The sequence below is a fragment of the Arctopsyche grandis genome, chromosome 3, assembly GCF_051622035.1.
Source record: "Arctopsyche grandis isolate Sample6627 chromosome 3, ASM5162203v2, whole genome shotgun sequence".
In the NCBI taxonomy this organism is placed as follows: domain Eukaryota; kingdom Metazoa; phylum Arthropoda; class Insecta; order Trichoptera; family Hydropsychidae; genus Arctopsyche; species Arctopsyche grandis.
The window spans coordinates 10,963,531-10,983,570 of NC_135357.1; the positions used below are offsets into that span (position 1 = coordinate 10,963,531).

Below are 20,040 nucleotides of genomic sequence, written 5' to 3' on the forward strand. Positions count from 1 at the left end.
CTCGGACTCGTCTCGCCCTTCGCCCTTCGCCCTCCGCCCTCCGCACTCCGCACTCCGCACTCCGCACTTCTCCCCCGCCCGGTACGTACTCCTCGTCTGCAGTGACTTCGATCACCACCGCGACACGGCTGTCACTGTTGCGTGTCTCCCCTCTCCGCCCCACCACACCTCACCCCACCCCACCCCACCATCGACCATTGCAATCGCTGCTCACCCCCCACCTCCACTCCCCCCACTCGCGCCTATTGCTATTATTTATTTTTTTATTATTATAACACGCACACACTCGCGGCCGTGTGTACGCACGCTCGCTAGGAACGTGAGCGCGCGCGGGTGTGTGTGTGTGTGTGCGGTCGAGTGGTCGAGTAGTCGAGTAGTCGAGTGGGTGTGTACTCTGGGGTTTCCAATATGTGTGTGCATATATTTATGCAATTTTTGGGTGTTGCCTATTTGAAAGTCTAATCTGCGACACGTCCCTTTTTGTCGTTCGGTCGCGATCCGTTCGATCTGATCGACTTGGCCCCTCTTAGGAGGTTCAGGTATTCCGTGTGGTTAGGTTATTAGACGCTCGTTTCAGGGTCGATGAAAGTGTGCTCGTGTCAGCTTCATTGTTTCCGATGGTCCGTGAGCGTAATTGCAATTGTCATCGGGTGTCTGACCGAATATTGAAGGTTAATTTTGCCATTGTCTGTTTGACTTATCTCCTGTCGTTTTAATTCATTCGCTTTGTGATTACATTTCGATACCTGTATTGTCGATCTGTGATTGGCTCCATGTGTTTGGGGAGTATTAATAGCGTTCGAAAGTATTTGTGGATTTGTGCCTTTTCGTTTTGACAAGTTCGGAAAATGTTGTCGAATGTAGGAAAACTCTACCAATTCATTTGGTGAATATTACTTGTGTGCTCAAACAGTATATATGTACATTTTGAGGTCGATACGTTTCAGAGATATCGTATCATTATGACACTGATATTTCTAATTGGAAAAATTTCCCACTTCCTGTTATTTATTACATTTAATATATATTTTTCCTTAGATAATATTATATTATGATTTAATTTTATTGTTAAAATATAGTTGAAGAAAATACGAACAATTATATTTTATTACTACATTTTAATTAAATATAACTTATTGATATGAATTTTCAGTTTCATATATAGAAAAAACTTGAAATTCAACAGTAAAAATACCACTTCCGGTTAAAAATATATGATACTGTGAAAGTATATACCTAGAAAATATACAGAATTTTAGTTCAATTCATTTTGCAGTATAAAAGAAAAAAATACATATAAAAAGTTGAGAAATAAATGAAGATACCGTTTCTGGTTGACAATACACAATATATTTAACTTATCAATACACTTCAAATTGATAGGATTATTAATGATTAAGTTATCTAAAAAATTCAAAATAAATATATCAATTTTGAATAAACACGTTTTGGTTCGAAATTTTCTAATCTTTTTCTATTACTTTTTCATATACAGATTTTTCATTCCAAATTGACCCTTTTTATTTCAAATTAAACTTTTTTTCATTTCAAACTAACCCCTTATCAATTTCAATGTCAATTTGAAAGGAAAACGGGTCAATTTGAAATGGAAAATGGTAAATTTTGTATGAAAAACCTATACATGGTATGAAAAACCATTACATGGTATGGAAAACCTATGCTTATAAACAAAGTAGGAAGTAATATAACAATTATGAAGAAATCTCAGAATGAAGTTTTTTAAGGCGTTGAAAAATTAATAACATTATTTTCATTCTTTGTTTCAGAATTGACGGATTCCCCACACGTGGCAACGTTCTGAACGGCTTTGTGATAGTTATATAAATAAAATTGTATACTAAACGCGCGTCACATTTATAAAAGTTAAAAACATAAACAATTTTTAGAAAAATGTTAATTCGTGGTAGAAACTGTTTTTTTAATTTTGTATATAATAATAGAAAGATTTTTCTCTACGATCGCTCTCACACAAGATCGAACAAGTGAAACATATCACTCTTGCAGAGTACACGGACAGTTGTTTGTGCGAAAGTCTAGTCGTCTAGTAGTGTATAATTAGTTACCATTTTTGAGAGTGTTGTGTTTCGTTTGCTGAACGAGAGACAAAGCTCGCGCGAGCCGTGGCCGTTCATATACATTGAAATCGGGCGGCAAGCTAAGCTGATTAAATGTCTGAAGAGGAAGATTTGACTTCGGGCAGAGCCTTGGTGGCCGTCATTGGAAACATGCCGGGTGAGTTTTCGACTCGTCACACATTCAACATGTAAGTTGGATTGGAAATTAACCGTATTTATTTGCATTACAGGTGTGAGCAGTTCTAGTTTGAGTGGATCGCGGCGGTTGAAACAGCTGGAGGGACTGTTTCTCGGTGGTCCTGTTCAAGTATGACTCTTTTTATGATTGGTTATGATGTTTTAATCACGTTTTCATTTTTGAATTTTTGATTTCAGGGACGGGGGCACAGTTTTAGTATCGAGACGTTGATTGATGTTTTGTTGGTTCTATACGACGAATGTTGCAATTCGAGTTTGAGGCGGGAGAAAACTGTCTCCGATTTTATCGATTTTGGTTTGTTTTTACTTCTGCTTGGGCACTGTATATGTATATTTTACAGTCGAAGTGTATTTTCAGTTGTAATATATTCCAACTGGTGTTGTAGGTCATTCATATTCAAATACAATTCAACTAGTAAGTTATATATCTACAAACGCAAACACACTCACATAACAGTTGAGTTTTGACAGCTCAGATGCTTTTACGAATGCTTTAAAATTGAGTAATTTGTTAATATTGACTAGGTATTACGAATAAAGGTAATTAGTACCGTATTATGATAACTCTAAGAATGTGTTCAAAGCAAAAAATGTGACTTTCCTACTTAATTTACTAGTTGAGTGATGTTTTTACGAAAACCTAACCTCTCCATCTAACTTGGTACCAATTTATAATTAAACTGTATTTTCAGTTGTAATATATTTTGACAAGTTGGAATGTAATTCCCCATGTGAATTAACTTACGTGGGTTAGACGTTATACATTCCAACTAGTCAAAATATTTTACAACTAGTCAAAATATTTTACATCTGAAAATAAACTTCAACTATAACGGTAGTTGATACCAGGTTAGATGGAATATATTCCAATTAGTCAAAATATATTACAACTGGAAGATAAACTTCAACTGTAACATATATAATATTTCTCAAACTGCTTGAGTCATAACGTGTAGAGTAAGTTTGGGAAATATTTAATGTAGTATATCTTTCACTCATGCTAAAAGGTACATATATAATAGATGGTTGGTGCTTTGTACTAATGTTGGTATAATTTTGCAGTGAGACCGGTTGCACAGTCCATCAAATCTATGAGATTGTCACGCGAAGACTTTGAAGTAATCAAAGTCATCGGTCGCGGAGCTTTCGGAGAAGTTTGCGTCGTACGTATGACAGGAAGTGATAAAGTTTACGCTATGAAAATACTCAATAAATGGGAAATGCTTAAGGTATGTATATTATATTGAAATTAATATGCTATTATTATGATGGATATGAATTATGTTTTTTAAATTTTACAGAGAGCGGAAACGGCGTGCTTTCAAGAAGAACGTGACGTATTAGTCTATGGAGACAGACGGTGGATTACGAATCTTCATTATGCCTTCCAGGACGATAATAATCTAGTGAGTATATTGTTTATGATATGATGTATTATATTATATATCTTATTATAGTTTATTTACATTGTATCGTTTTTCATTTGCAGTATTTGGTTATGGATTATTATTGTGGTGGCGATTTGTTGACGTTATTATCGAAATTCGAAGATAGGTTACCAGAAGAAATGTCCAAGTTTTACATAGCGGAAATGATTCTTGCGATTCATAGCATTCACGAACTGAGATACGTACACAGGTATGCTCTACGATAGTGTGCTAAATGGTTCGTTTGAAGTTTGAGTCGGGATTTAATGTTGATTGTTGATCTTTACAGAGATATAAAACCTGACAATGTGTTGTTGGACGCGAACGGTCATATTCGCCTTGCCGATTTCGGTTCATGCTTACGACTGGGAGACGATGGGTCTGTACAATCTAACGTAGCCGTTGGCACACCCGATTATATATCACCAGAAATTTTAAGGGTTGGTTTTGGTTTAAAGATTTCGGTTGTTTAAAGTGTGTACATGAATTTTTATTGTGTATTTTTTTTTTTATATACTAGGCAATGGAAGACGGTCATGGAAGGTACGGACCTGAGTGTGATTGGTGGTCTTTGGGTGAGTTCCGTTACCTTTTTTATTATTGAAAAATGCGAGGAATTCTATTTAACTGTTTCTATTACAATTTTAGGCGTTTGTATGTATGAGATGCTGTACGGAGAGACCCCATTTTATGCCGAATCTTTAGTGGAAACTTACGGAAAAATTATGAATCATCATCACAGTTTTGATTTTCCACCTAACGAAGCTTCGGTTTTAGAGGTAAAAATTGAAATTAAGCGTTTAACTCATTATGGACTAACCGAATTTTCCAAAAACGATGAGAGTGCGTATTTTTTGCAAAGTAACGGTTAAAATAGTAGGTTTTGTAAATTTAATATAACTCTTAAACCTTTATATAAAATAAATTGATAGAAAGGTCTTAAATCTTTTCTGAATATTATCGACAAATTCTTTGAAAAATATAGTTTAGCCTAAAACTATAGAAATATATGTTTTTAAATTTATTTATCGATATTTTGGATATACATAGATATGCTGGTCTGGTATGATATCTATGTATGAATGGAAGTTTGAAACTAAATCTTTAATAATAATCCATTTTTTTGTAAGAAGTTTGGAGTTTAAAAACACACGCTGTGTTGAAACTTTTTAAAAGCACAGCATATGTGTTTACGGCCCATAATGAGTTAATATAAGATCTGATGTTTTATCAGTTCAATTAAATTTTAATATTTTTAATTTCAGGTGTCAGATGAAGCGAAAAATCTGATCAGAGGTTTGATCTGTAGTGCTGATATACGATTAGGGCGAAACGGTCTTGTAGATTTTCAGGTATTATTTTGCTCATCATTATTTCATTTACATACACAGGTGAATGTGAATCGCAATGAATAATTTTCATATTCGTTTCAGTCCCACCCTTGGTTTAATGGCTTGGATTGGAGTTTAATTAGAGAAGTGCAGGCACCTTACGTTCCCGATGTTTCGAGTCCAACTGACACATCTAACTTCGACGTAGACGACACAGATATAAGGTATGTGTTAATCTGTTTGATACGATGAGTTGTTTTTACCAGTTTTTCTTACTGTGTGGGTTTTTGTTTATAGGTTATCAGAGGCAGTCCCACCGACGGCTAACGCGGCATTTGCAGGTTTGCATTTGCCATTTGTTGGATTTACATTCACTCAAGGAAGTCGAATGTCCGATCTCGGTGGAGCCAATCAAACCTCGTTGTCGCCGACTAAGAATGCACCCGCTCAACAGGTATTCATACTTCAACTGTTTCGATTAAACAATGGTACCATTTTCGGTCTGTTAATTAATTTTATTTCATAAATAAAGGTGCTGCCATCGAACAATGGTGACAAAGCTCGAATAAAGGCGCTCGAAAATGAAAATGCCACTTTAGCGCAGTCGCTCGCTGAACTTAGGTGTCGAAGTGCTAATATGGATACGGGGGAGAATATTACGACAACTCCAGGTATTGTAAAAGTTTATAAATATTGTGTCGTTTTAAAGTAAAAACGGGTGATTGAAGGTTTGACTGAATTTCAGAAGATCACGGAAAGCTTAAGGAAGAGCTTAATATTTTAATGAAGAGGAATTTCGAATTGGAGAACCAGCTGAAATGTGTCGAGCAGTTAAATTCCATCAATCAAAATAATGCAAACGCCAATAATACTATCTTAGATCAGGTATATTTACATATATATATGTACTATTTTTCTGATAAATGTATTCAGTTTGATTGTAAATGTTTATCAATATATATATTTAAATTTTAAGGATATTATAATGGGAATATCTCAAGATTCTTCTGTGATTGCAAGCAAAGCAAGAGATCTCGAAAAAACTTTAAAATTGTTGAGAATAGAAAAGGAAGATTTGCTCAAAGATAAAGTCGATTTTGTGGAAAAGTTCAAATTGCAAGTAAGTGCAAATTACAATAATTATTTTCATTTAAATCAATAGTTTGTTTGTGTTTTATCGAATCGTAAATGTTTTCGTAAGGACAAAGAATTGAAGGACGCATTGAGTCAACGAAAATTAGCAATGGCTGAATATACCGAAGTTACTGATCGCATGTCAGAGTTACGGCAGCAAAAACAAAAATTATCACGACAGGTCAGTGAAATATTATACATACATACTGCTATATATAAGTATATATTTTAAAAATTGTCTGCATATTATAGGTAAGAGATAAAGAGGAAGAGTTGGAAGTTGCGATGCAGAAAATAGATTCACTGCGGAACGAAATCAGAAAATCTGAAAAGGTACGTCGGGAACTCGAGACGAGAGTGGATGATGCTATTTCGGAAACTAATAAAGTTAGTATTTTGAATAAAAAATATGCTCATATAAACATCGATCTTCATTTTGAATTGTTTATATAATTTATATTTGTTTTAATGTCACCAGGAAAGAAAACTTAGAGAAAGATCAGAAGAACTTTGCCGTCAGACTAGATTAGAATGTGAGGCTGTAGCCGCTCGCAGTGGTCAATTTCAAGATGGTATTAGTCCTCCTTCGGCTCATAAGGAGGTAGCATCGTTGAGGAACGAGGTTGAAAGATTAGAGGTGACAATTTGCATACATATGTTATTTTTGTAACTTGACAATGGGTGTTGCATTTAACGTTAAATAAACTTGTCAGGTACAATACAATGAATCGCTGAATCAACAGCAATCGCGATACAGCACAGAACTTACATCTTTGCGTGAGCAATTGCAAGAAAGTGAAGGTCGCAGAACTCTTCTTGAAAGAGAGGTTTGCTATAATTATACAATATATTTTTAATTATTAATAAAGGAAGTTTTTGTGACTATTTGATATTTCTCGTAACAGGTACACAGTGCCAAGGAAAAGTTGGATGCAAGTCGACTAGAATCTATTACGGATGCTGAAGAGGCTCTCGCCGAGATGACTCGTCGCCACGATAGAGATAAGAAATTGCTTCGAGAAGAAAATTCCAAGATATTATCTGAATTAGAAGCTGTGAGTTTGTCCGTTTTACATACATATAAGTATATACCTGAATTTGCTTTTATTTTATTACAATTTTTAGATGTCGGAAACTGTTAGACGATTGGAATCTGACAGAGGTCAACTTGAAACGGAATATGACGAGCTTCGAAGCAAGAAAGATGCCATTCATCAATGGGAAAATCAGGTAATACGAATTTATTTTCATTTTATTATTATGTGACTTATAATTGGTCTAATATTCGTCATAAATGTAATTCAGATAACTGAGATAATCCAGTGGGTGGCTGACGAAAAGGACGCTCGAGGATATTTACAAGCTCTCGCCACAAAAATGACTGAAGAATTAGAGTTTCTCAAACATGGTAATTTTTTATTTGGGTTAAAACAATTAAAACAATCCCAAATCAAAATTTTTGATACACATTTATGTGTGTAAAATTAGGTGGAAGCAATGGACAACCATCAGGTGGAAGTGTTGATGGTTCTCGTGGCTGGAGAAATCGTCGTTCGCGTCGTCTCGATAAAATGGAGTTGCTAGGATTGCAGAGTTCTCTGCATAGTGAAATTCAGGCCAAACAAGCGATCGGAGAAGAGCTCAGTCGGACGAGAGCTGATCTTCTCGCGGCTCACAAGTATATAATGCTTTTGTTTAATAATGCATTTAATTTATGCACGTAATTTTTTTATTAGTAATTAATCTATGTATTTTTCGTGTTAGGGAGCTACGTGAAAGTCGGCAACGTTTCGAAACATTGGCTCACGAAGTAAAACGAAAAGACCATCAGATTAAAGAGTTGCAATCCAGGCTGGAATCTGGAGAAGGATGTAAGTAATTTTTTAGCTAATTATTTGTTATTTAAACATTTTCAAAACATATTTTGTATAAAAAATCGTATTTTTCTTTTTGGTAATGTGTTTTAAATATCTTTTTTTGATTATATATTTATAATTTTATAAAATATTAATACATACATACATGTGAAAAAAAGAATGATTCACATTAGTTTGGTATTTTGAAAGAGGATTAGAAATTTTCTAATTTATTAACCTGATGTGCAGATGGGCCCTGGTTAAAAAATTTACCCCTCTTACTCGGAGTGACTTCCTGTATTTGGGGCTTTGCTCTGCTTGCATATCAAATATTATTTTAAACACAACCCACCAAACCTTCACCGAGAAGACGGCGATCTCAATCACTTCATCGACGGACGCGTCGGAGCGAATTTTTTGATATTATTACTGTTATGTTGAATATTTTTTACCAAATATTTTCCCATTGGTACACAACGCTCAATTGTATATACACTCTTTAAGGTTGACTGTTGTTTTCCGAATTTACTTTGTATATATGCTAGTAGATATTATTGTAAGTTTTATACTATTCGATAATAATGCTATCGAATTTATTTTGAGCATTTAAATTTTTTCGTTTTGTTCCAATTTCTCTTTGAAGATGTGACAACCGTGGTTTGAAACTTTTTGCATTGTGTCGACAAAATAAACAAGACTGTCTAGAATTTACTGATTTGTTCTTTGAAATGTCTCTTTGAGTGTATACAGGACCTTATATATAATATGTATATTGTTGAAAATTTGAAAAAAATAAAATTAACGTTTAAGAAAGGATAGAAAGTTCTGCATTAATAATAGATAATTTTAAAATGAAAATGTTTTTTTTTATTAAACTCAAGTTGTCTAGTGGCTTCTGTATTCATATGTACAAGGTTATATTTCTTTACTACATGCGTATGTTCTGTGTGAATAATTCATTTATATTTTGAATCATCGCTAATTAATGTATCCGTTTGGGCAATGATGCTGTCATTACTTTTGTCAAAATATCATAGTAACACTTCCTAGTCACATACTAGTCATATTAAATTATTTTTAAATCCTTGTTAAACTGTGCGTGTTATTTATTTTTTGATTTGACATAGAATTAGATTTTTCTATTTTAAAAATCTTTGTTTATTGAGAAAAAAAGTTAAAATAGAGGAACATCATAAAATTTTCGATTTATGTTCTAATGCTTTTGTATTTTTTTATGTACAATGTTAAATATTTGTTTGACGTTAACTTTTTTGTTATTTGTTGAACCATTTTAAAATCTTTTGTAGTTTTGTTAAATTTTTATGAGTTTGGCATAATGCTTTAATTAGATATTTTAAGATTTATAAGTACTGAATGATTGGATAAGTTATGGCTTCGTTTTTTTTACTATTTCATTTCTGTAAGTTGTAGTGCATTTTCAGTGAAATATTTAAAATTGGCAACTTTGGATAAATACTAGGTAGTGTTTAAGTTTCATCATTTCATTTTTTTTATACAATTTTTTTTTGTATAATATTGTTTTTCCACTTTTTATAATTCACTATTTATTTGTATGTAAATATTGCGTGTTTTTTTTTTTACAATTTTTTTTATGTTCTCGTTTGTTTTTTTATGATTATTTGTAATTGTTTTAAACAAAATTCAAATTATTAAGCTCAAGCTTTCGTCCGATTTTATATTTCCTATCAAAATGTGAAATCATTGGAAATATAAAAAAAAATTGTATTGTTTGTGATAGAATCTCGTATATTACATTATCATATCAATATTTATAACAGGTGTAATTTATTGTATTCATATTCTGAAAATATACATAATTATTGTTCTTTTTTTGTTCACTTTATTTTAATATTCGGTTTTTTTATATATAATATTTTTAAATCTTTGCATACATATAAACTATTTTTGTGCATTTCCAATATTCAACCTGAAATCATCAAATGATGCGTTGAATTTATGTAAGTTTAAATTTTGTCGGCAAACGACTGAATATATCTAGATGTTACAATGTTAATTTGTCTATTGAAACGTGTAATGTCGAACAAAATGGCTTTATTTGTGGATTGCCTTCAAACAACAGCAGCCATCTATTTGCAGTCACATTGGTGGTGCGTTTTTTTATTTCCTTATGTAATTTTTGAGTGTTAAACGTGTGTTTGTGCCCTTGCCATATATCCGAATAATGTTCTTTCATATATCCTCGATTGTGCATATCAAACCGTCGAGCCAACATTAACAATTTCTCTTATGTACATAAATATACTATACATAAATTTACTTTTGTTAATTCTCTTGACAACGAAGACACGTCACAAACCTAACATTGCATTTTTCATTTTTATACTATATATTTACATAGGCATTTCACACTGTTTTATTTTTTTTTGGCTGAACTAATTTTGTTTGAAGCAATCTAACAAGCAAAGCGAGTGTTGACAACATTATATCCTGTGCACCAATTAAACTAGTGTTTGTATGCTTAATAGTTATGTACATATGTGTTTTTAGCGATACCGATTGATTTGTAGTTTGACTATACAAAGAAATCCGATTCAAAATTTTTGAAAATGTACTATTCAATCAAATTGGTTTTTTTATATGTATTTGTTGTTATTTCAGTTTTGGAGAGGCCATCGTCACAGCTCAGCTACTTGGACCATTTCCTGAAAGAGACGTCGGTAGGCAGCGATAGGTCACAAGTGCAAGTCTCCGCACAGCCTTCGGGTCACGGTTCGGCTGCGTCTCTGCAACATCATCAGCAGCAGCAAAACTATGAAACGTCACAAACTGTAAAGGTTCTTAATGTCACTAAACTATTCCTTCTCTGTGCTAAGCAATGTGGTGTAAAGCGTTTTATAATCATCTAACATTGTACATCATGGTATCTAATCATATCCTTGCTTTATTTTCTCATTATAATTTACTTTTAAAGTGATTTCAACTCATTGAGAAGTGCTTTTAGCAAACATCTTGGGTTCTATTTCTGGCAAGATTTTTTGTTTTGGGGTTTAAAAATATATTGGCTTATTAATTTTTTTATTATTATTAATTAATGTATCTTTGATTTTTTATCTTTGTTTTTTTATTATTAATTAACGTATCTTTGATTTTTTATCTTCGTTTTTTTTTATTATTAATTAATATATCTTTGCTTATACTTTTTTATAATTTTTTTCTGCTTTATTAATTTTTTTTATTTGCAATATTAATTCATTTATAAATGCACAGATCCAGAGAAACTACTATATGCCAGCTTATTATTATAAGGTATTTGGTTTCCAAGCTTTTTTTTTTAACAATAATTTATTTTTGTATATTTCATTTTCATATGTTTGTAATTTATGTCCTGGGCATTTTTGCAAATTTATTTAAAAATAAATGTAAAAAAAATTAACTTTATTTTAATTAAAATGTTTTTTTGTAGCATCAAAAAGAGCAACGTTCAGCATCTTTCGATTCCCAAGATGAGTGCGAACACAGAGCTTCTTCAATAACAAGTTCTAAAAGTGATCTTAGCGAACTTTCCCTGGTAATGAATGTAATCATAATTCTGATTTGGCTCAAATGTTAATTATATTTAAAAAGTATGTATTAAAATTGTGAATAATTCCACCAGGAGCATGGCGTTCAAACCGCTCTCGTTGGTGCAGGAGTGCAAGGTGCACCTGCATTGCCCGGAAAACAGAAGATACATCAGTTCCTCGTCAGAACCTTCAGCAGCCCTACCAAGTGCAATCATTGCACATCTCTGATGGTACGAATGGAGATAATAATGGACGAATTAAGGAATTTGATCAAATCTATATATAATATAACTTTGTATTCAATAGGTCGGTCTTACGAGACAAGGCGTAGTATGTGAATTGTGTGGTTTTGCTTGTCACACTGCATGTTGCCAACGAGTGCCCGCTCAGTGTCCTGTGCCAGCTGATAGAGGCAGGCGTCCACTCGGTATTGATCCGACACGAGGAATCGGAACAGCCTATGAAGGATATGTTAAGGTTGGAATCTTTATTTTTATTTATTAATTCCCAATGAAAATTTTATATAAAGCATTTTATGTTTTTAGGTGCCTAAGCTAGGTGGTGTTAAGAAAGGTTGGATAAGGCAGTTTGTAGTAGTTTGTGACTTTAAATTGTTCCTGTACGATATATCACCTGACAGGTATTAAAAATTCTAAAAATATGCTTCTAAATAAGGTTTCCATTATTTTAAATGCAATGTTTCATTTTTAGAAATGCTCTGGCTTCCGTGTACGTATCTCAAGTGTTGGATATGCGAGATAGTGAATTTAGCGTCAGTTCTGTGCGGGAGTCCGACGTTATCCATGCTACCAAAAAAGATATACCTTGCATCTTTAGGGTATTGTTTTGTTTATTCAAAGATTCATGTCAGATTTACTCATATTTTACATTGATGTTTACTTGTTTGTTTAGATATCTACGTCACTGCTTGAAGGCGGTCCTCGGAATCATACATTGATGTTGGCCGATACTGAATCGGAGAAAACTAAATGGGTAGTCGCTTTGAGTGAGCTGCATAGAATATTGAAACGAAATAATTTGCCAAATACTGCCGTAAGTTATCATGTGAGGAGGATTGTTGGTTGATTGATGTTTAATTTGAATGCTCAACTTTGTTTTTTTTTTGTAGGTGTTTAGAGCGAGGACGGTTTTGGAAGGTTCGGCAGGTGGAGTCCGAGGCGCTTCGGCTGCTTGCCCGGTAGATGCAGACCGATTGGCACTCGGTGGAGAAGATGGTCTGTCTTGTGTCGATTTGGAGAGGGGAGAAATAGCCAGATGCACGGCACCAGACTCTAAGAGAATACATCGAATTGAGTATATACCGGAAGAGCAGCTTTTAGGTTAGAATTATTGAGTTTTCAGCATAACAGTTACTGTTTTTTTTTATTTTGTTTCTTTTATATATATGAAAATATGTGTAAATTGGATTCAATCTAATGGTTCCGCGAACAAACGTTCGCAGTCAAAATGCTCACCGATAGAAGGTTCACGCATCAGAACGTTCACGCGTCAGAACGTTCACACGAAAGAACATTCACGTGATGAAATGAACACCCACAAAACGTATGTGGATACGTTCAAAAATGAAATTATTTACGAAAAAATACGTTCAAGAATTCGATGAAACGTGTAGTAACGAAGATTTACACATTGTCCTTTCACAGATTAATAAACATAGGTATATTAGACAAGCCAGTCCAATCGAAATTAATTTGCTGAGTTCAAATTTTATCATAAGAATTTTCGATTTATGGGTGAACATTTTGTTGAACGTGAACGTTCTTTCGTGAGAACGCCCTTTTGTATGAACATTATTTCGTGTTGATATTTTGTCTGAACGTTTTCTACTTAAACGTAATTAACCTTCTGAAGCGTGAACCTTCTAATGGGTAGATTATGTCGTTTTGCCCGTAAATATTTGTTCATGTCATCCAATCTGGTAGGTGGTTGACTTAATTCATATTAGTCAACATTTTCTTTTTGAAATTGCAGTCGTTCTTTCTGGAAAGCATCGTCAAGTTAGATTAGTACCGATTCGAGCTTTAGAATGTGCCGATGTTGAATGGATTAAAATTCCGGAGACGAAGGGATGTGTCACTTTGGCTTCAGGATGTCTTCAGGCTGCAACATTTTGCTTGGTAGTTGCACTGAAGAGACAGGTATAGATTTTCACTTTGAACTCAATATAAAATCCCGTTATGCAGTTTGATTCAATACATGTATGATCTTTACGTATATTTCAGAATGCTTCTCAAATAATTGTATATGAAATTACAAGAACAAGAACTAGGCATAGAAAGCTTCGGGAATTGGCTTTGCCTTGCGCTGCTCTCACTCTTCAAGTCATGGAAGGTTCACTCATTGTTGGTTACCAAGGAGGATTTAGTAAATATTCGCTTACCGGAGAACACGTGCCTGTTTGTAAGTGTAATTTATTTTTTGTATTGCAATATCAAAAGTATTACATATATTAATAAAAAAATTATGTATTTTACAGCTCTTGTCAGTCCCGACAACCAAGTGCAAGTATTTTTAGGTTATTCGGGTGCAGTGCCTTTACGATGCGCACAACTTGCACGCGGGGAAAGCTTATTAGCGTTTCACACATTGGCCGTGTACGTCACTCGTCGCGGATTGAAGGCTCGAGACCGGGAGCTCATGTATCCTGCGGTACCGACTTATCACGGTTAGTTTTCAGCGCTGCAACTCGCTGTGGTTCTTATCTATGGTTCAATTGTGTACAATTTAAATTGTTTTCAGCATACAACGATGGACATCTTCTCGTGTTTTCAACTACGCATATCGATGTTTTCGATTGTCAAGCTGGCGAATGGGTTCAAACACTGAATCTTAGAGGGGCTCGTCCTCTCAATTCAACCGGATCGTTATGTTTGTGTACCTTGGACGATGCGCCACATCTGATATACATTTCTAGTGTTCGAAGGCGTAAGTGGATATTCTATGTATTGTGTTTTTGAATTATTAGTTGTATCTAATCTAATTTAAATATTTATTTCAGCTGATGAATTGAATATACAAACCATCGGTACGCTGAGAGATGGGGCTGAAACCTCAGGCACCAGGGGACGGACACGTCGAAGGTTCTCCGTTAGAGACCAATCCACCAATGCCAGTGCGCATCATAGATTGTAAGTTTATTATTAATTTTATATTAAATAAAGGAATGTTTTCGTATTTATATTTCAACTGAAAATTTTTGGATATATTTTACGTTTAACCCTTTAGTGCTGACGTTTTTTCTGTTGAAAGCCACCACGCTGAAAATTTCGCCAACATTTCCAACTAGAAATATTTAGAAATCCAATAGAAAGCAGGTATAAAAATTGTAGCTAATCCAAACAAGCCCTAGATCACAGCCTTAGATAATTACCGCCGAGGATTTCGAGTTTTGTAAAGGTGTGTTTAGACCAGAGAGATGTAATAAGAATAGAGGGGCCGTTACGAATAAATAATTGTTGTCAATTTTACGCGGTACGTCTCTATAAATACCCTACATCGCACGGAATACAATCGGATCAATTTACTTATAAAAATGTATCCCATGTTGTTTATTGTGTGTTTTTGAATGTATTGTGCTATTTTTACCGATGCTTGCCCATCTTGCGAGTATTATAAACAAACAGAGAATTCCATCGAGAAATTCTGCTGTGGTTATAAATTCAGAGATTTCGGTGTAAACCAATCTTTATAAACATTGACACGGATTACACAACCCATGTTTAATGCATTTTTTTTCAATGCTACCTGGAAAGGCTTAGCAGGTAGTATTCTTGTTTGTTTTTTACATACTCAAAAAATAACGCCGATCGGCGTATTTCAAGCTCATGGGATTGTTGGCAAAACGCCGATCGGCGTTGGTCAGCATTCAAAGGGTTAAAAAAAATATTTGAATTTTTTTAGTTAATTAATGTATTTCATGTAATTTTTAATATAAATTTTATTCTACTTCAACCACAACATTATCATCTGATGCTATCAGTTTGGTTGCTTCGTTTTCTAAAGCTTCTAGATTTTCAAGTATACTTTCGGATGTTTCAAATAAATCATTATTCGATTCATCGAACGCTTCTACTTCAGATTGCAAGAAGCATTCATAGTCTTGATTTTGAATTGTACTCTGTATTTTATTAACAGTCATATTCTGATAGGTATTAAATGGCAATTGTTTAATTGCCGAGTTTATAATATGTATTTGATTTTGAAACTGTTTAAGTTTGTCAATAATTTGAGTTATTTTCGTGCTTAGGTTTTTATTTTCGGCTTTTAATATTTCGTCTTCTTTTAACGTGTCAACATGAGGACACGTTCTCATGCATAGTTCTTGATTTTCTTGGACATGTTCATTGTGTAATTTATAGAGGTCGTTCATGTATGTTTTGAAATTATTTAAAAATACTTCTAGTTCATTCGCTCTCTGCGTCTTCCTTGGATGTTTTACTGCCTGTGGCCGTACAAGACATGATTGTTTTATTGTTTTTATTGTGTAATCAGTGATATTTTTCATATACGTAGTGAATTTGTTATCATTTGTTGTTTGTACAAAACACGGATTTTCCTGGTGTGCCTCTAGCAATATTAAAACGGGTTTTCCGTTTTCTCTTGCACCTGTAAATACATAATAGAAATTTAAAAATATATCTTACTATATATTGTTTGTATATGTTTATTGATTATGAGTGGACAGTTAATTAGATGATGTAAATTTTTATCAAAAGTTGACAATGATGATTGTTAAATTAATCTTACTTAGTAGAATGCTTCCTGTGTCCTTTTCCACTGCAATTGCGTTTATTGAACATGTTGGTAGTGTAATTAATGTAGTTTGTATGGTGTTGTTTACAATGAAGTAATTTGTGACCGAAAACAGCACGATTCTTTTTTGTGCTACTTTTAACAATGAAAGTGGCAAAATGAAAACTTTTTTGTTCATTGAATCATAACTTAAGTCGTATTTGGAGTTTTCATTCACTGTTTTAATTAAAATACTTCTATTAAATTTTATAGAATCTAAGTATAGTTTTTGATTCATTTCATAAACAGTTCCGTCATCTGTGTAGATATTGTTATTCATTGTAACACTGTCTCTGTTTTTCACATTTCTCCGCATGAATTGATATCTTCTTCCGTTAATAATGTGTATATTGTTTGACGTCTTATTTGAATTTCTCGTTATTGAAACTTTATAAAAAATTCCGTCTATGTCGATCGAATTACAATATCTATTGTCTCCATCGTCACTGTTAGTATTTTGAGCTTGTATTAAAATTACAGTCACTATTATAAAATAAAAGATACTGAAAACTAAAAATAATGAAACCTGTCAAAATTAAATGTAAAATTCGTATTCTATATACATACATACGTAAATAAATTTGACTTACTGGTGGAACTTGCTTCCATGATGAATTGCGTATATTTACTGTTGCGTATATTTATAGTTGGATAATTAGTTATTATGCTTTTTATCACATTCATTGAAAGGGTCAAAAGCTTTAGGTCGTAGGTCAAGAGATTGTTTAATCAAACCAAATTGGGAATAACCCAACCAGATAATGGGTATATTTTTGTATTATGTCGTATCATCTGGAGTTTCACTTATGTTTTGTTTTTACAAACCTCTTTTATTTTCAGATCTGAACGTAGATCAAAATTGATATCGGGTCCGTCAAACTTTAACCACATCTCTCACATGGGACCCGGTGAGGGTATCCAAATACAAAAGCTCTTGGATCTTCCCGTCGCCATGGAGGCCGCTAATCGCACGAGAACCACACCGCAAAGACCGGTTGGTCATCAAGTATGTTTTTGTTTAAGATTCGAATAGTCTGCCTTTCCGGTCATTAACAAACTAACCGTTTAAAATTTAACGGATTTCCTTCGTTTGCATTAAATTCGTTTTTAAATAACTCTTGGTCGATTTGAAGTGTTTATTTTGTATTTTTTTAGGTGTACAACAGCAGAGACAAGCGGATATCACCTTTAACAGTATCCCACATAACACATCCCAATCAACACATGTCCTCTTATAACGGTTAATTAATGTGGATATTTTTTCAAATCAATAATATTGAATGCATGCCTTCACTGCGTTTTAACGATTGGCGACAAATTAACACTGAGTGTATATTTATTTGATTATATTTTTCGGTAGGTTCTAAGCGTGCCGCCCCCATAAGACCGAAAGAACAACCACCCGCTACACCTGATTGTCCCCCTATAGCGGGATCACGAGATAATATGGATAGGTATTGGATTGTGTTTTAATTAAAAATTGTATTGTTCATTGATGTGTGCAATATTCGGGGACGCGACAATTGGTGCAAGTCCAAAAGTTTCAACGACAAAATGTACCCGAAAATTAGTGCACTGACAAAATGTACCCGCGACAAAATGTTCACGTGACAAAATGTCCACGGAAATAATGTTCAAGCGACAAAATGTTCAAAAATCCAAAATTTTCCTATTTTAAAGGAAAAAGTAACTTTTTATTGTATTATATTTATCGATGTATGTATATGGTTCTTTTTATCGTATAGATCGCGGGCGTTATTAAATTAGTATAAATGACAGGTGTTATTTATACTAATTTAATAACGTCCTACGCTTAAAAAGTATTTTTTTTTCAATTTAAATAAGTAAATATTGGATACGACTAAGAACCCCTAACATTTAAACTAATTCAATGACATCTTAAAATGATATTCAATGAGTCACAATGACATTCGCTTAAAATGTAATTGTTCAATTTAAATAAGAATATGTTGGTGCGGTTGAGAACACCTGTAATTTATACTAATTTAATAACATCCGCGATCTATACAATAAAAAGTTACTTTTTCCATTAAAATAGGAAAATTTAGGATTTTTGAACATTTTGTCGCTTGAACATTATTTCCGTGGACATTTTGTCGCGTGAACATTTTGTCGCGGGTACATTTTGTCAGTGCACTAATTTTCGGGTACATTTTGTCGTTGAACCTTTTGGACTTGCACCAATTGTTGTGTAACCGCAATATACAATGTAAATCATGTAAATTTTCTTTTCTTTTAGATCTTTGGGTGGGGGATCTCAAGGTAGTGGTTCTTTATTGTTGGATCGTTCTATTACTCCTCTCAGTCTCGGTAGTATGAGCTCATTACATGACGTTTTAAATAAGGTATTTGTTGTAACGGCTATTTAAAATACCGTGTATGTTGTTTTTTTGTTATAAATTGTTGTATTTTTTAGGTTGTGGATCGATCTGTTGATTCAGGAGATAGTTCTGGTGCACCGTCGCCTCCGAGACGTCGCAGTCTCAGTGCTGAAAGAGATCGCTCTCCCGGATATGATTCTTAATTGTACTCGTTGGTTCACTACCTTAAAAGTGTCGTGTACATCACTGAAAAGTTTAACTACTTAAGTTTACCATTATAGAAATATATTCCTTAGATTTTTTATATGCTTTGTTCGCAAAGTTTATTCTGGAAAAATTAATAAATAACAAATAAGTTTTCATAGATCGCAGGCTAATACTATCTGTGATTGAGATTAATGGCATGAAATGTTAATGTATATGTACATTGATTGTCTTGAAATATATAATCTTCCTTTTTGTAACTTTGAAGTTGATGGAATCATTAAATTATAGAGCAGAATTTTTTACATACATAAATATGTAAGATATTAATACCACTATTAAAACTAGTACAGTGTCCGTATGGGCAGTTTCATGTTAATTATAAATATATTATTATTTAATTGTACAGTATTATTTGTTGAAATCAGCACTTTTCTTAATATTGAATCTATTCCTTTTTTTTTTTTAAATTAATTATGATTTACTGTCGAAATTTATATGTCAACGTACCAATTTTTTATATACTATATATAACATGAGAAAAATCATAGTTCTATCACAGATGTATTGTTCAAATTCTCAGTATTAGTGTTTGTCGAATTCGTCTCGTATACTGCATTTATATTTATTAACGAAATAGCATTTTTACATTTATAATGACCAAAAATGTAACGACAATATGCATGTTTGACGTGAAGCGAGATTTTAAATATAATGTAAAATTGTAATGTATCCATTGATTTGAACGCCATGTTAGAAAAAAAAGATGTGTAATGTTAGTTTGCATATACATATATATATATATATATATATATATATATATATATATATATATATATATATATATATATATATAAATAATTTTTTGTATTTATATACTACTTTTTTTTATATAATTTGACTCTGTTAGAATAAGAACAAATTTATTTATTTTAACTTATAAACAAAAAAGTATATTCATGTCTTAATTTAATTTAATTTTAATTGTGTTTTTAGTGTAAGATATGTACCAACGTAGACATATTGCAAACATGCACAAGTTAATGCATGGTTACTTTTCTTTTAAGATTTTCTCATATGCTATTGTTGAACTTT

General features: G+C 33.1%; 2 protein-coding genes across 2 annotated transcripts; one reads left to right on the forward strand and one right to left on the reverse strand.

The window, feature by feature from the left end:
- Positions 1 to 278: 278 nt before the first annotated feature.
- Positions 279 to 19,702, forward strand: gek (serine/threonine-protein kinase gek). The gene is made up of 43 exons (XM_077427875.1): positions 279 to 671; positions 1,788 to 2,253; positions 2,327 to 2,403; positions 2,472 to 2,589; positions 3,357 to 3,523; positions 3,596 to 3,700; positions 3,784 to 3,932; positions 4,011 to 4,161; positions 4,242 to 4,296; positions 4,370 to 4,500; positions 4,987 to 5,073; positions 5,155 to 5,276; positions 5,350 to 5,506; positions 5,585 to 5,723; positions 5,798 to 5,937; positions 6,029 to 6,172; positions 6,254 to 6,367; positions 6,439 to 6,573; positions 6,665 to 6,823; positions 6,900 to 7,013; positions 7,092 to 7,241; positions 7,312 to 7,416; positions 7,492 to 7,594; positions 7,675 to 7,864; positions 7,951 to 8,057; positions 10,683 to 10,858; positions 11,488 to 11,601; positions 11,680 to 11,817; positions 11,894 to 12,064; positions 12,133 to 12,227; positions 12,299 to 12,425; positions 12,500 to 12,640; positions 12,717 to 12,927; positions 13,580 to 13,746; positions 13,831 to 14,008; positions 14,085 to 14,273; positions 14,348 to 14,533; positions 14,607 to 14,736; positions 17,240 to 17,405; positions 17,555 to 17,639; positions 17,760 to 17,853; positions 18,660 to 18,765; positions 18,837 to 19,702. The coding sequence occupies exons 2-43, from the start codon at positions 2,190 to 2,192 to the stop codon at positions 18,942 to 18,944; spliced, it is 5,565 nt and encodes a 1,854-aa protein (XP_077284001.1). The 5' UTR covers positions 279 to 671; positions 1,788 to 2,189; the 3' UTR covers positions 18,945 to 19,702.
- On the reverse strand, positions 14,779 to 17,392 carry LOC143909740 (uncharacterized). The gene is made up of 3 exons (XM_077427876.1): positions 16,990 to 17,392; positions 16,355 to 16,909; positions 14,779 to 16,213 (listed from the first exon to the last, which is right to left on the reverse strand). Exons 1-3 carry the CDS (start codon positions 17,081 to 17,083, stop codon positions 15,546 to 15,548), a joined length of 1,317 nt encoding a protein of 438 aa, XP_077284002.1. The 5' UTR covers positions 17,084 to 17,392; the 3' UTR covers positions 14,779 to 15,545.
- Positions 19,703 to 20,040: the final 338 nt, after the last annotated feature.

Excerpts from the sequence above, each read along its gene's own strand:
- gek (XM_077427875.1), top strand. The coding sequence starts at position 2,190 with ATGTCTGAAGAGGAAGATTTGACTTCGGGCAGAGCCTTGGTGGCCGTC. Across the intron at positions 5,074-5,154 it reads ACGGTCTTGTAGATTTTCAG|TCCCACCCTTGGTTTAATGG; the intron begins GTATTATTTTGC and ends TATTCGTTTCAG. Across the intron at positions 14,009-14,084 it reads CGGAGAACACGTGCCTGTTT|CTCTTGTCAGTCCCGACAAC; the intron begins GTAAGTGTAATT and ends TGTATTTTACAG.
- LOC143909740 (XM_077427876.1), bottom strand. The coding sequence starts at position 17,083 with ATGAATGTGATAAAAAGCATAATAACTAATTATCCAACTATAAATATA. Across the intron at positions 16,910-16,989 it reads CATGGAAGCAAGTTCCACCA|TTTTCAGTATCTTTTATTTT; the intron begins GTAAGTCAAATT and ends CATTATTTTTAG. Across the intron at positions 16,214-16,354 it reads CACAGGAAGCATTCTACTAA|GTGCAAGAGAAAACGGAAAA; the intron begins GTAAGATTAATT and ends ATGTATTTACAG.